Genomic DNA, 15,559 nt, shown 5'->3' with positions numbered 1-15,559 from the left:
CTCTCCGCCAGGACCGAGTAGGCCGCTCCCGCCCTGCCCCGGAGGCCGCTGCCAAATCCGCTTCCTCAAACGGCGGCGCCGCTTTACCGCCTCGGGCAACGGCAAAAAAAAAACGGTCCCCGGGCGGCAACGAGGGGGCGGCCGCGCGCTTCCCGCCGCGCCCCGCCCCGGCGTCCCGCGGGGAGCCTGGCCCCGCCCGTGAGGGGCGGAGCGGCGCGCGCGGCCCCTCCCCGCTTCCTTTGTGCTGGGGCAGCTAACGGCAGCCGCAGTCGCCGCCGCTCCCCGCCTGGACAGCGCGCTCCTGCCCGCCTGCCGCTTTTTTCTCTTTCTCCCCACCCCCCCTCTTTCCTATTCCCCCTCCCCTCGCCCCTGCCGCCGCCACCCCTCTCGCCGCTTTCCCCCCCCTCCTCCCCTTGCCCTCCCGCTCACCATGTCGCTGGGAGCCGGCCCCGAGGCGGGTTTCTCCAGCGAAGAGCTGCTGACCCTGCGCTTCCCCCTGCACCGCGCCTGCCGCGATGGGGACTTGCCCGCCTTGTGCGCGCTGCTCCAGAGCTCGCCCCGGTCCGACTTGGCCGCCGAGGACTCCTTCTATGGCTGGACGCCCATCCATTGGGCCGCGCACTTCGGCAAGGTGGGGCCCGGCGCGGCCGGCGGAGCGAGGGCGGCGCGGGGGGTGAAGGGGAAGGAGGGCGCGAGTCCCGCTGGCGCGCAACGCGGCGCCATCTTTGCCCCTTGCGTGCGCTCTGCCGGGAGGCGCCCGCCGCGCCGCTTCTCTTCCCCCCCCCCCCCCCCCCAGCTTCCCGCTTTCTGCCGCTCATTTCTCTTCAGGGAATCGGGCGGGAGGGAGGGGAGAGCCGCGGCGCTTGGCTTCGTTCCTCCTCCCGCGGTCAGTGAGGCGCGGGGTGGGGCAGATCATGGGGTTGGTGGCACCTGCCGTCCCCGAATCATCCACCCCCCCCCCCTCCCCGCGGCCCTTTTTTTTGTTGCCTTGCCGGTGAGGTGTGTGACAAGAGGCGGCCCTGCGTCTGGCAGCCGCGCTTTCAAAAGGCGCCCGGGCCACCGGCACCGGGCGGCGGGAGCCAATGGAGAGGAGGAGGGGCAGGGGGCTCCTCCCACGCTGACCCACTCCGGACCTCCCAGGCGGCCCAGCCGGGGGCAGGAGGGATCGCCGGGGCGGCCACCGCTTCCCGGCTGACCCTCCCTCCCTTCGCGCTTTGTCTGCGGAGTCTGGTCATGGCCCTTATCATCCATGGGCCCCACACCTAGAGACTGTTTGTTGTGGTGGCTGTGTTATGACTACCGGCTTGTTAGGATTTCGGGAAGAAGATGCTTGTGCTTGCGATGCGCTCCTCCGTCTTATGCATGCACGGATACGGAATTAACTGCGTTAGCGTTGACGTCGTTGCAATGCAGAAGAGATCAAAACATACGAAATAGCAACACTATACGTGTTTCTCCATTCTATGGGTAGAGCTTTGTATTTAGGTGAAAAGTAGAATTTGCCTGTGTTCCCAAAACCTCTGAATTCGATTCCTTCTGAACCTTGATGATTAAAAAAGACAATGATCTTTCAAAGCTGACAGGCAGTGTTTGAAGCCATGTTATAGGAGAATCCTAGTACTGTTTTCAACGTGAATGTGTTTGTAATCTTCTTTGTTGGATTGACAAACACAAAAATGGGAATTAACTGCTATTTAGGAGATAGGCGAATGGAAAAATATTACCCAAATATTTCTAAAGCACCTTTCTTCTCTGGCTTATCTCTAACTTCAAGTCTTAACATGAGTAGTATCTTAATTTCTTGGGCCTTTTTTGTTTCTAATGGGGTGGGTGTTCCAGCCTATGCAATATGCCAGCCTAGAGGGCTGGGTTTTGGTTTTGTTTTTTTTTTTCCCCACATTGATTTGTCTGGTTTTAGATTTTGAGCAGCTTTTGTTCCTGTTTTCCTTCCCGTTTCCAGTATATTTTTGTTTATTGATTGCGTGCCGGAGAAAGAAGATGAATGTACTTAGGCAGTTGTCATGGTTTATAAAAGTACATTAAGAGATGGTTTCTATGTGTTAAGTAATCTCATCTGCAGTGCTTGTTTGAGAAACGCTTTAGAAACACACCAAAGTAGTCCTTTAGTCTTAAAAAAATTGAAAGACAACCACCAAAATCTGAGGCAGCCTTCTATCTGTTCAGAAAGAAGCTAGGAATCATCTACACTCCAAAAAAAAAAGTGCAGTGCCTTGAATTTTATCATAAAGTATACTCATAGAAAATATGAATATATTAATTTGCCATTACAGTCTTCTATTTTTGTTTTTCTTCTCATAAAAATTTGTCTTCAGTATGTGCTTGTGGCAGTCTTGCTTTTGTCTTTTGAGTGTGTATGTTGTTTTGTTTTTTCCTTTGAGCAACTTCAGCTTTCTACTAACCATGCTAGGTGATGTGAGTTTTTGGGTATGTTTTTAGTTTCTGTTGAGCAGACTCTTTCAGAAATGGCTAACAAATGGAACAAGTCAGTCTGCAAAATACTATGTTTATATTTGCCACGTTGTTTCTTGACTATCAGCAAAATTTGATACGTGGTATTGTTGCATATAAGAGGGGAAAAAATCTGGCAAATGAAATGAGACTTGCAAAGATGACATAAGCTATAAATGGGGTTCATATACCTTTGCATATATGTGCTTTCCTAAAACCTTGTGACAGGCAACTTCAATTTATGGAAATTAGCTCCATATTTTATAGTCTTGTTAGGTAATGTTCCTTTCTCAAAGCCAGACACACTACAACACACTTGAAAAGATTACAGTAATGGAATTGGATCCCAAACTTGGCTGACTTTGTGTTTGTGTGGCATAGTTATACTTGTACCTTTTCCTACTTAATAGATGGTTGCCAGCAGTGAAACAACAGCTGCTTTTAGGGGGCATTCATATGCATGTCTTATGTTTTTTTACACGTTCAGATTAATCCATATTTCAAATGGAGAGTTCTTCTGTTTCTCAAACTATCAGAGTTTTAAACCAGTAATTTTTTTTAATGTTCATTATTAGTTACTGAATAAGACGTGTTTTTTTTCTTCACTTGTGGGTTTGTGGGTTTTTTTTGGTTGTTTGGTTTTGTGTTTTTGTTTTTTGGTTGGTTGGTTTTAGATTTCGTGGAATTTTCACTCATTTGATTTTCTTTTCCTGAAGGAAATTAAATGGTGACAGAACTTCACAGCTGTGCTGATATAGGGGTGTTTAGCAGTATGGTCTGCTAGACATGTTTTGGTCCTAAGTGCAGCTCTGTAGGAGGCTGAAATTACAAAACTGATGTAGTTCCTTTCCAGAAGTCATTGTGGAGTAACTTGTCATAAGCAGTGAGATCTGAAACACCTGTGTGTGCATGGACACACAGCATTGGTCTAGGGTTGATGAACTTGAGCAGTATAGAGGTATATTTTTCCTTTAACCTTTTGCACAATTTGAACATAGAAGAAAGCCCTTGTATCGTAGGACAGCTATGATATTCTTACACGCACTTGTACTGCAGTAAGGCAGTAGCATCAACAATCAAGTTTTGTTAGAAATGAATATATAAATGAGAAAAGATAGCTTTTTGGGGGCAATACTGATAAAAATGGACTATCTTAAGACTAAAAGTGAAAACACAATATTTTTTAATAGCTTACTTTGAAACATACTTGTACAGCTTGGAAGTAATAAAATACAAGCAAAGTCAACTGAGGATGGTAGATACTACAACCAGTGTTGTTGATTGTAACATCTGGAGTTGTAGTATCTGGAGTTTTAAAGACAGTGTGGACCTCCTTTTAGAGTTAGTAGCAAGTCCAAATGTACTCGCTGTGTTGAGTTTGCATTTTTGGGATACTCCCTGGCTGCAGAGAAGTGCTCATATCCTGAGATGTAAATTAATTCCCATTATGGTTGCTGTATTCAAATTAGAGTTAATTATATAGTGCTCTAAATTATACCAGCATCCTGTAGATTTATGAGAAAATGGGTCACAATGTGAGATTGTTAATGATCTAAAAAGCTAGCAGAGAGATAGAAAATACAGGGCTTGCATAAAAACATAGTCACTGTTAATTCACTTTGTCTTATACTAACCTTAATTTCATTTCTGTTTTTTAACCACGTGCACGTGTATTTTCATTTTCTCTGACCCCATCTATTTGCTTGTACTCCTCTCCTAGTTTTATTTTTGCCGCTTGACTGTTTACATTGTAGGAAGCAAAAGAGCCTTAAGTACATTCTGTTTCTTTTGAAACAGAAGTAGTACAGATAAAAAGCCTGTCTCTTCCTCGGTATTTTGCCAGTGTTGTGGCCTGTGCAGAGCCCTGTCTTTCTTCTTCATTAAATCAGTTTAACCTCTACTTTAGGTATAACAATACAGTGGAAAATATCTTCTAAAAGGTTATTTACAGAAGTGGACTTGTGTATCCTAATTTCAAGCATAAGTAATCAAATGAAGTTTTTCATTATGTTGACGTTTCCTATCCATGGAAGTAATTTACTTCATTCTGCTATAATTTTGAAAGAAACAGGTTTCTCTGACAGCCATGATGCAGAAGACCCACACTTCATCTTTGATGGGATGAAATGTTACCTTCATTGTTTAAGACCCTGTAAGAGACAATGAAAAAAAAAAACACGGTACACAAGAGAAAAGAAAAAAACCCACCACATTTAAAGAAGTATGGGTAATTATGACATGTAGCCATCTTATAAAATGGATTTAAACAGTGCAAGATCATGCTGATGAACCAGTCCAGTATTTTTCTCCTTTCAGTTGATGGACTATAATGCCTGTCTAATTGTGGAAATACTTTCACTCTGGTTTCTGTGCAGGAAATATTCTACTCTAGAGTTCTAATGCTTGTCTGAAAGTGTTTTCTAACTAATTCTATTACAAGTGTGTTGTTTTAAACTGGCTGAACTTTGTTTGCAGTTATACTATAGGGACCTCTTGTTGTAAATGGATCTTATTCCGTCGTGTCACTTATTAATAATTTTCGTGTTACAATTATTAATAATTATTGAGGCTTAACAGCCATGTTAGGTGTGCTAGCATGTGAACAAGGAAAGTCTAAGATCAGCAAATACAAAATGTGTTTAGGCAGTCTAGCGCTAGAATTATAGATTTTTCTTACACCATTTTTAATGTATTTTTTTCGTTGCAGTAGAAGAACTTGTTTGCTTTTGAAAATGTACTGTCTTTGATAATGTTGAGGTTTATGGAACTAGATTCATTAATACTGTAACTTACCCTCACCCTTGCATGTTTACATCATGCAATCAGTGAGTTAAGGGTACATCTGTGTGTAGTATCAGGTCCATTGCAGTCTAAAAAAGTACTGTATATCATAAAGGATTTCGTTCATAAGTGTTTGTTTGAATTATATGGGGGGAGGAAACAATTAAGTTCACAATATCTTTGCAAAACTAATACAAAATACTTCACTACAGTGCTTGGTACTTCTATGTCATGTATGTAATTCATCAAAAAGGAATTTACAGGTTAAAAAAAAGAGACTGACAGCAGTAGAGAAGAATGTTGGAATTGTGATGTTTATGCATCTATCTGTAATCAAGCTGACAGCTGACTTTCTGATGCCTTTTTTTTAAATTGCTCCTTTATGAAAAGATTAGCCATAACCACAGCTATGGAATAACAAACATCATCTTTAACTGGAAGGGACTGACCTCTAGAAATTTGTTTTATATGAACCAATGCCTTGAGTCAATGTGATGGCTTTTTGTTTTGCTGTTGCATCTGTGCAGTGGTGTTTGTTTTCCAACCACAATAAATGGAAGCCTAGACTAAACTGTTTATTTTAGCGTAGTGTATTCCTTATCCTATCAACAAAAAGACAATGTTACTGTGTGACAGGAAAGGAGCATTTTTTGGACTGTTTTTGAAAGTTGAGGTCATCATAGCTGCGGTTTGCCTAGCTTCTACAAATGTCATGTTTTGAACATGTAAAAATAGTAGCTGGATATCTGACACTTCTGTTTAGTATGAGGGGAAAATAGAAGTCAGAAAATAGTGTGGCAAAATAATGCAGTTTATTAAAGCAGAGAGGTTTTCTTTGCTATTGCCACAAACATGTAACCTATTTTGCTTTTAACAGTTCTTCAGCTGTAATAAAAAGAAAATGGTGAAAATAATTTATTCCTTTTATAGATTTAGCATAGTATTCAGTGTTTGTTTTCATTAGTAATCTGCTTCTGTCACGCTAAGAAAACATTAAAGAAATTTAATATATTTCTTGTGTTTTCCTGATTTACCTTCTTCTGAACCAGAAGTGTCAAACTCACTTTTGCTGGGGGGCTACATCAGCCTCACGGTTGCCTTCAAGGGGCCAAATGTAATTTTAGGAGGCTGATGTGGCCCCTGGCGAAAATGAGTTTGACATCCCTGCTCTAAACTCTCTTGAGAATACATCCATGTATCTCCTAACAACACTCTTGTTTTGGCAAACATCTAGTAATGTCTGTTTAGTATCACACTTGCAGCTTTTCTGGATTGGAACACTTTTTTTTTTTTTAATTTCTCCATAAAGAAAGTGAACCAAATACCTCAGAGCTGACTATGAGAGCTATTTATGCCCTCTTTTCTGCCATCCTGAAAATAAATATTGGAATTTGGTTTTGGGGGTGAGAATTAAGTACTTTTTAGGTGCAGTCTATGACCAAAGGAGCAGGGAGTATAGGGAGAAGGGGGAAAATCTAATATTCTCTCTTGCTTTCCATCCATGTAGTTTCACTGGTAAGTTTAGTTTTTTAGATTTTATGTATTTATTTATTTAGCATGTGCTAATTGTCATAACACATCTGTGTAACATCTTTGGTTTTATTCCCTCATGTCTTTAAAGCTGGAGTGCCTAATGCAGTTAGTAAGAGCTGGAGCTTCTGTAAATGCCAGTACAACACGTTTTGCTCAAACACCAGCCCACATTGCTGCTTTTGGAGGACATCCACAGTGCCTGAATTGGTTGATTCAAGTGGGGGCCAACATAAACAAACAGGTATGGATTCACACATATTTCATCTCTTCATATAGTTTTGGAAGGAGTGTCTTGGTCCCTTTTTACTACATGTATGATCCTTACATTCACAAACAGATAAATTAACATCAACTGAAGTGAAATGGTTTAATTATCAGTTATAGACCATTTTTATTATAGAAGAGATAGGGCTAATTAATGTTCTTTAAGCCATTAAAGGTTTGGAGAACATTTGTTTTAGAAAGTGACATCTTCCTGCTTCTTGAAGAAAATGGTATGCTGCTCTGGTGTTGGCAGCATTAGAAAATACTGTGATATTGTAATGCCTCCTTAGGGGAAAGAAAAAAGAGTAGTGAGGAACACCTTGCTTATTGCATATGCTAAGAATGGAACGATTCACCATTACCTACAGAACCATGAGACCTTTGTGGTACTTCATGATTTAGTTGTACATCTAACTTGTAAGGTCTGCCATGGTTTATTTTAAGGTACATCTGGTTTCATACTCTTCTTTTTAGATTAATTCTAAAGCTTTTTCAGTAACTTCATGCAAATAGATTAGAAACATGTATTTTACTAACAAAGAATGAAGGCATGGGGGTTTTTTTTAAATAATTTTCCATTACTTTTACTGTAAGTATGTATAACAATTATTTAACAGAGAATGCATTCCTGTAAAGGACTGTTGTACTCTGGTACAGTAACAGAATCGAGCGCTTAAAACTATTATGCATTTGGAGGAGTGTTTGCATTACTGAATGGACTTGTTATGTGTGCCTTTATAACAGTACACTATTGTTTATAATAATCTAGGAGAGTAATTAGTACTACAGAATATGCATTTACTAAAAGCTGTAGTATAGCACAGCATCCATAAAATGTCTGGTCTGTTAAATCTTGCATCATATTTTTCTTAAAATATTTAACAGTCAGACTATTTTATATGTGGTAGAGTTAAACTAAGTCTGCTAAAGAACTTGAACATTTGCATTTTTAGAGTTTGGTTCTTTTTTTTTTTTTTTAATCCATGCAAAAATAAGAAATGGGGAAGTTTGTGTTGAGTTTTCAGAAAAGACGGCTGGTGCATTGAGAACAGCTGTGAGACACCAGGAGAATTGTAGAAACAATGAAGGTGACTGGATGCAGAGGCTATAGATGGCATCTTCTCCTTGATACCTGAGAAAACTAACTTGTGCAATAAGTTATTGCTGCATAGTAGTAGAATCTTCAGACAAGAAAATACAAGAACTATATATGCATCTGGAGACCAGGTAAGAATATAAAGAAACAGTGATTAGAGAGGAAACATGGCATGCACAGAATAAAGACTTACAATCTGCTGTATCTGCTAAATGAGAAGAGAAGAATGAATGAAAATGAATGAATGAGAAGAATGAAAGTTTCCAACTATGAGGATAAAGAGAAGAAGTGACCAGTGAGATTGAAATGGAGTAGAAGAACAAGCTTGCTGTCCCGGAATGTGATGGGGGGAAAGAAAAATTGCATCTAGTGAGTGAGGTTGTAGCAAAGACGACAGTAGCAGCTAGCCTCCAAAAGAAGACAAGAATGCAGAGAGATCTCTCCGTGGGCTGAGGGCAACATGCAGATGGCTCTAAATGAAGGGAGAAGGCAGTATAATATGCAGTTAAAAGTAGGCAGCAAACTTGTTCCAGCTTAAAGAAGTCACCAAGACTATCCAGTGACTCAGGAGTCTTTAAAAATTGGTGTTTTTTCACTAGTGCAAATCCAAATAATAGATCTGTGGTCCTCTATGGGAGGAACAGTACTGTGGTTCTCAAGCTTTTAAATGAGATAGTGGTGATAGTATCCTGTAGATTTTGAAGGGCAGATTAAGGTATTGACAGGCAAAGGACACTAATACAGAAAGTACTAAGAGCTGACACTGTGGAAGCCTGTTGTTAACAGCAGGCTCAAGTTACACTGGAATGTAATAACTTTTTTTTTTTGACCCCACAAAATATTAGTTGAACATACAAGAAGAGGTATTTTAGATTTGTTTTGATTATGAAGTAAGAAGATAGCTGTGGTTAATTAAAATGGTAATAGAAACAAAAAATGTCAGTTCTTTGTTAAGATGCAACTGATCAGTCACACTAGTTTCACATCCATGAGCACTGAAAGCTAGACAGTGTACCATGGTGATCCCTGCAGCAGCAAACTCATCCCACAAATGCCTGTGATGTTTCATACGTGGCTGTGTAAAGCATAGTGCACGCTTTGCTCTCCCCAATTCCTTCCAGCTGTTTATTGAATTGCAGTCAAAATCTAGTATTCTTGTTTGATTTGAACTGCTTAATAAATGGTCATGTTTCCTTATTTAACTTCCAGGCACTTTCAGGTGATCATCTAGGGCTTCCACCCACACTTTTGAGCTTTTGGAGCACTATTTCCTGATGTGTATTTTGTTTATTCCTTCCAGCTCGCTGACTGATGCTGTGCTTCAAACAGACATAGTCACTGGCTAATGCTTGTATGAGGACAAGTGTTCCATGGACACTGGATACAAAACACATGCTGAGAAAGATCTGGGAATACTTGATATTTAAACTAGTAAAACTTTCCTTCCAAACTGACTTCTGGTCATTGGCTACAGACTAACCCATCATCTCTGGAAAAAGAAAAGGATAGCTTCTGAAAAGGAATCCACTCGAGTCTCAGTCTTAACGTAAACCTCCGGTACTCAGTAGAATTTGCATGCATGCTTTGTCATATCTGCCCTGAGGTATTGTATTGTAGCCCATGCTGTAGGTTAGGAAAACTTGAAAATGCACATCTCGGTGCTGGTGACAGTTGCCCGGGACATTTCTCAGGCAGCAGAAGCAGTGAAGGACAAATGCTGAAAACTGCTTGTCCCAGCTGTACCTTGCTGTCCTCAAATAAGTTCTGTGAGTATATATTGTGATGGACAGCCCCCTTATTTAACTGTATGTACTGGCTAAAAACAACTGTCTCTCTGATCAGTGGGCAGTTCTTGTCCATCAGGATCACCATAAAAATTCACAGGAGGAAGCTGAAGAGTCAAGTAATGACCTGCCTATTTCTGCCCAGCAGTGGACTCGAGAAAGTCCTGTGCATTGTGTTTTGTTTTGTTTGTTTGTTTTAAGTGGGCAGTGCCTACTAATAGTTCTTAACAATAGGATTCAAGACCTCCACTCATCTACTGCCTGCTGTAGTTCACTGTAACAGTGCAAAGTACTTTTTGATCAAAAAGTCTGTTATTCATTTAAATATGTTTTCCCTCTAGCCTCAGCCTATTAAACATTATATTGTATGTTGCCTGCATTGATTGGCCAAAAGTTTTATGTGACCTGTCTTTAAGAGAAGGGGTAAGAAATACTGCATCCTTACAGGTGATTCTAACTTTTCATCCAGCCAGTTACCATCATGTGGCAGTGATGGCAGATAGATTTAGGAGGGTTAGACGACTTACACTAGCACGAGCTGAACACACTGATACCTTTGGTGGGGAAGAAGAAAACACTAATTACTTTGGTATATTACAGTTTTGTATTTTAAACAACAATTTGGACTAAATCCAGGTAAAAAAAAATTCCATTTGTTCTCATCTGTACTCAAAATTCAGAAGGCGAAACCATCGTGAATTCAAAGCATCTTTAGCAAAGAATGAGGCAAAATACTCAGCATTCTCCAGCTTCTACTTCTTGCCTTGAGAAAGGGTAGGGTGCTCGGTCTAAGAAATCTGAAGAGCTTTTGGAAATGGGATCAGCTGATAGAACTTGAAATTCAGTCACCCGAGTTAAGGAATGGGGTTATTTTATATTTCTTGTCAGGTAAAATAGTGCTTTTGTGTCTTAGTCAGATAGCTATACTAGAAATATTTTCTGAGTGCATAGTGTTGTGGTTTAACCCCAGGAGGCATCTAAGCACTACACAGCTGCTTGCTCATTCCCCAGCAGCGGACTGAGGGAGAGAATCGGAAAAGTAGCAAAACTTGTGGGTTGACATAAAGACAGCTTAATAGGTAAAGGAAACAGAGAAAAACAAAACCAAGAAAATCAAATGATGATTTAAAAAAAAAAAAAAAAAAAAAAACACAACAACAACCAAAAAAATCCTTTAGTTGCTCACTACTAGCTGACTGATGCCCAGCCAGTCCCCAGGCAATGACAGCCCTGGCGAACTCCACCCCCTCCTCCCTCTAGCTTTTCTTGCTGAGCGTGATGTCATATGGTATGGAGTATTGATGTATTATCAACACTCTTTTGATCACAAATCCAAAACATAGCACTATACCAGCTACTATGAAAAAAATAAATTCTATCTCAGCCAAAACCAGTACATGTAGTTGAAAGCCTTCAATGTAAATTTGCATGGGGGCTTTTTGTTTTAAAAAGAAACATTTACAGGTAAGTATTTTTATTTTTTTTTTTTTATTTTTTTTTTTTTAATGACAGGGTTGTAAAGGTAACAGTGAGTGAAATTATCTGAATCCTTTCCAGGGACTTGGAGAACAAAATGGGGAATTTGTTCGAAGTTTAACTGGAAGATCCTAAAGCCAACAGAAATTTGAATCTCCAAAAGAAAAAGGGGAAAATAGAGTAAAAAATTTGTTAATTTGTTTAGATAACTGAAAAAACAACAGATCTAAAAGAGACCTGGGAATTGGCAGGAAGTTTGAGGAAATAAATAATCAGTAGAGGAAATGTCTTTTGAGGTTGAGCAGTATAGTGAGTAAATGCAAACTGGTCAGCCTCTACTGAGAAGATTTAAGCCAAAAAAGCAAGTCTCTTCAGCCACATAAATAAAAATAGGGTAAGGAAGGAAGCTAGATACTTCTCATTAAAATGAAATAGAAGTCAAAGGTAATTAGTCATGGCCACAAGCTAGAGAAGACTGCCCTTGTCTTTGCAAAAGGTTAGTTGTGCTCCTCCAAGGAAGGGAGGTTTTTGACAGTGACAGTGAATTGCAAAAATTAAATGTGCCTATGATGCCCTGTGGCTTTTTTTTTGTCATCTCTTCAGGAGCACTGTGCACTAAATCCTTGGTCTCCACAGAAGCAACAAACTTGTGTTACTTTGAATGCTGATTTTATAAAACTTCATTGTTCTTGCTGCTTGTTTATTTGCAATGTGATTTCTGGATTGTGAGAGAAGTTTGAGTTCTTTGTGCAGTGTTACATCAGGAGGGTAAATGGGACCCTGAAAAGTTTTGCCCTAGATGTGAAAGGCCAGTACAAGTTATTGATGTTTTCCTTCCTGGAATATTACTGCAGAAGGGATTATGTCAAACTGAAGCACATATGGGAACCATGAACCGTTAGAAGGGCTATGAGATATTACCAAAGATACTTAGGAATTTGTAGAGCACCCTCAAAATAACTTTGTGTTCCACGTGACCAAAAAGAGATGGGGAAGAGGTGTCTTATGCATGAAAATGTGCTAGCATAGGACTCCAGACAGTTTTGGGAAACTTCTTGGAAAACCCTCTCGCGTTATTGCTTTTTCTCTTTCGTGCCATCCAATCAAACTGTTGAATCAAAATAGAATTGTTCTGAGGCTCACAGAGTATTTCATTTTTCTCTATTTGCATGATTTTGGATGTGTTGAAAAATGCATTTTAAATCCATTTTTCATTGGGAGATATTTTTCTTTTCAATCTTGTTTATAGCCCAGAAGATAATTTATTCTTTCTAGAGCTAGGAGACGATTTCAGAAGCTATTTCAGTGCAAATAGATTTGGTCTCATAGGAGGACTTCAACAGAAGATAACATTAGTGATGACTGAAGCTTAGGTTCTGTAATTAAAACAAATACTATAGAAAGCTGAATCTGTATATTCTGTCATTCTTGTAAGTACTTTCTCAATTCCTTAGCTTTAGAGAAGAGGCACTTTCTCTGGGCCAGTGATTTAAATAAACCCTTCTCAAGTATCTCTTCTGAGATACTAATGTTTTCCTGGTTCTTGGTGGCAGGATTGTTAGCTCCTGTAAGCTTGGCTTGTTCTTGTAATGCAGTACTGAGGAGTCCTTTTGCAAAGGTCTTTTTTCATCCTTCTAGCATTTTCACCCCCCAGCAATACTTCGTAATTAAATTATCTAGATTTATTGTGGGCAGCATGCTAGGTTTATGGGACTAGTAAAGATTTTTGTCATCTTTATCAAACATATGGCTAGTTAAGCTAACTTTCTGTGAACTGAACTTTATATTGAATTATTATCTTTTAAATTAGCTTGGGTCTGTAAATACTGATGCTGAGCAAAAGAGACATATTTCTACACTTTCACCTCATTAATAAAAGGCTTGGGGAAAGGAAACAGTAACAAAATGATGAATTGAAGACAGCTTCCATGATGGGAATATGTATTACACTCTGCAGAGAATCTTCTGGATAAATTAGTGCCAAATGAATTTCTGTTTTGATGGTTAATAAAATTATGTGCTCTGTTAAAAACCTCTGTCTTCTTGTAACTTCAAGAATAGTTATAAATATGAGAAATTATATAAACTTCATTGGAAAACAGTCTTCTATTCATCAGCTACAGACAGCCATTTTGGAAGAAGAGCTGTATAGCCATTTTCTAATCACTAAGGACTCTGAGGAGTTTTCTGCTCTTTTCTGTCTCCAAACTTTGTGTCAGCCTCAGCGATTTTCCTTGGTTCATGAGAAGGTAAAATTTGTCAGATACCATTATTGTATTAGGTGGTTCACTGGCTGAGTGTATGTCTTAAACACTGGTAAACTGGCTTACTCTCAGTGAATTTGTAACTTGTTATAAAAATATTTTACCATGAAATAAAATTGACAAGTAGAAAATTGAGAGTATATAACACATAATCCAAAATTCATCTTCAAGTTTTATTTCCACTGTCTAAAATATGTGATTTAATTTCTCAGAAGCTTGGCAGGCAATTGAAAACACTTCTTACCTCCTATCTATCAAGATGGTAGTATGGTCATATTTTGAATATATTCACATTTCAAATAGAGTTAGTGTAACCAGTACTGCAGAGTTAGGTGCCAATGCCATTATGTATGAAGACTGGCGACTCAGTAAAGGTGCTGTGGTTACTTCAAGAACCAGTGTTGATATTTTAATAAAAGTCATGAGGAAGCAAAAATGAGGCACATACAGGTAGAGCGTGTTTAATATCAGTGGAGCATGCAAGTGAAGTCTGTCAAAAATTTGGAGAGAAAGAGGATGGAGAAGAAAGGGGAAAAAAAAAAACTTGCCATGCATTGAAAATGTTGAGGACTGTGACAATTAAATCATAATAAACAAGTATCTGAACATTTACTTGGCTACTTGAAAGCTGTATGTCATTACAGATTCTCCTCTGTGGTTCTTAGTACTGATGGTTAATTGCAAGTCCTGAGTTTCATCTGCAGCCTGTAGGTGATGATGCATGGCATTTACCTGCTACTTGCCAGTTGCATCTGTGAAATTGCTCTAGATTCTCCCTGTTGTCTGTGAAGATAGCTTGTAGAGAGGAGTTGCCTGAATAATATGCTACTCCCAGTGTGTTCACACATAATACAGAAAGATTAAATGATTGGATGTGCTGGTTAACAATAATGGAATGTAAATGGATAAAGTTAGTCAGAAAAGTGTATAGGACCTGAGTCAATGTGTATGTCTCGGGAGAGATCTGGCTTGTCCTGTGAACTCTGGGTGTACTGCTGTTACAGTACAGTAGAGTTACACGCACATACTGCTCACCTGGTATTTCTGGTGCGATATAGCAACATCTGTCAGCAAGGTCTGAAAACAGTGTGGTCTCACAGACTTGGCCAACTGCTTCTGAACTCATGGCTTGCTCAGGCCAACATATTGGGAAACAAAAGTGCTGGGAAATAAGAGTGTTAGAGTAACTCATTGCAGTTGTATGACTTGTGGGGTTTTCTTAACAAGTTTTGCTGAATATGACTGTTGATTGCCTAGGTATTGTATAAGGCTTACCTCCTGAGTTAGATGCCCTTAGCATTATTTTTTGCTAAATATCTAATGTACGTGACAGCCTACTGCAGATGTTAAAGTAGTAATAAAGTACCTGATGCATTTGCTAGCTAATAAATGCTGCTTTTATATTTCTGCTTTCTTAATTAAGTGACTAATATAAGAATAAGATTTTGATTTTTTTAAAGATTATGCTTGACAAAATGTAGTTTGTCTTTACAGGATTATGTTGGTGAAACTCCTATTCATAAAGCAGCACGGTCTGGTAGTATGGATTCCATAAGTGCCCTTGTGGCTCATGGTGCGCAAATAGAGTAAGTGAGGTATTTTTTTTGTTGTTGATTGTTGTGTGTTTGACTAACTAACTTAGACCAGTAAACATAGATACTAATGTCAGAAGGAAAAGTCAAAACAGCAGACACCTGATTAAAAGACAGCTAGACATGTTCAGCTGTAATGAAGCCCAAGAGGTTTGGCATGTCTAGTAATAAAATTTATTTTATTTAAGTAATACCAGTGTGCTACATTAGTATTACATTTGTATCTGATGTATTAAAATATTTATCACACTTCTGTCAAATGACCCCAAATTGTACACTTTATTTAGCATATAGTTATTT

At 39.4% G+C, this 15,559-nt stretch overlaps 1 protein-coding gene across 2 annotated transcripts in view; it reads left to right on the top strand.

The window, feature by feature from the left end:
- Positions 1-227: 227 nt before the first annotated feature.
- ANKRD10 (ankyrin repeat domain 10) overlaps positions 228-15,559 on the top strand; it is a 37,865-nt gene continuing 22,533 nt past the window's right edge. Inside the window, exons 1-4 of one of the 2 annotated variants that reach the window (XM_071807335.1) lie at positions 228-631; positions 6,872-7,024; positions 13,521-13,652; positions 15,162-15,253. In XM_071807335.1, the coding sequence (XP_071663436.1) occupies positions 431-631; positions 6,872-7,024; positions 13,521-13,652; positions 15,162-15,253 (578 nt within the window). In that variant the 5' untranslated portion in view covers positions 228-430. The remainder of the gene's footprint in view (positions 632-6,871; positions 7,025-13,520; positions 13,653-15,161; positions 15,254-15,559) is intronic. The other variant, XM_065829640.2, reaches the window with a different exon arrangement.

This window comes from Patagioenas fasciata, chromosome 1, assembly GCF_037038585.1.
Source record: "Patagioenas fasciata isolate bPatFas1 chromosome 1, bPatFas1.hap1, whole genome shotgun sequence".
Taxonomy (NCBI): Eukaryota; Metazoa; Chordata; class Aves; order Columbiformes; family Columbidae; genus Patagioenas; species Patagioenas fasciata.
Note: the sequence above shows the minus strand (reverse complement) of the source record. Positions and strands in the feature narration are given on the sequence as shown.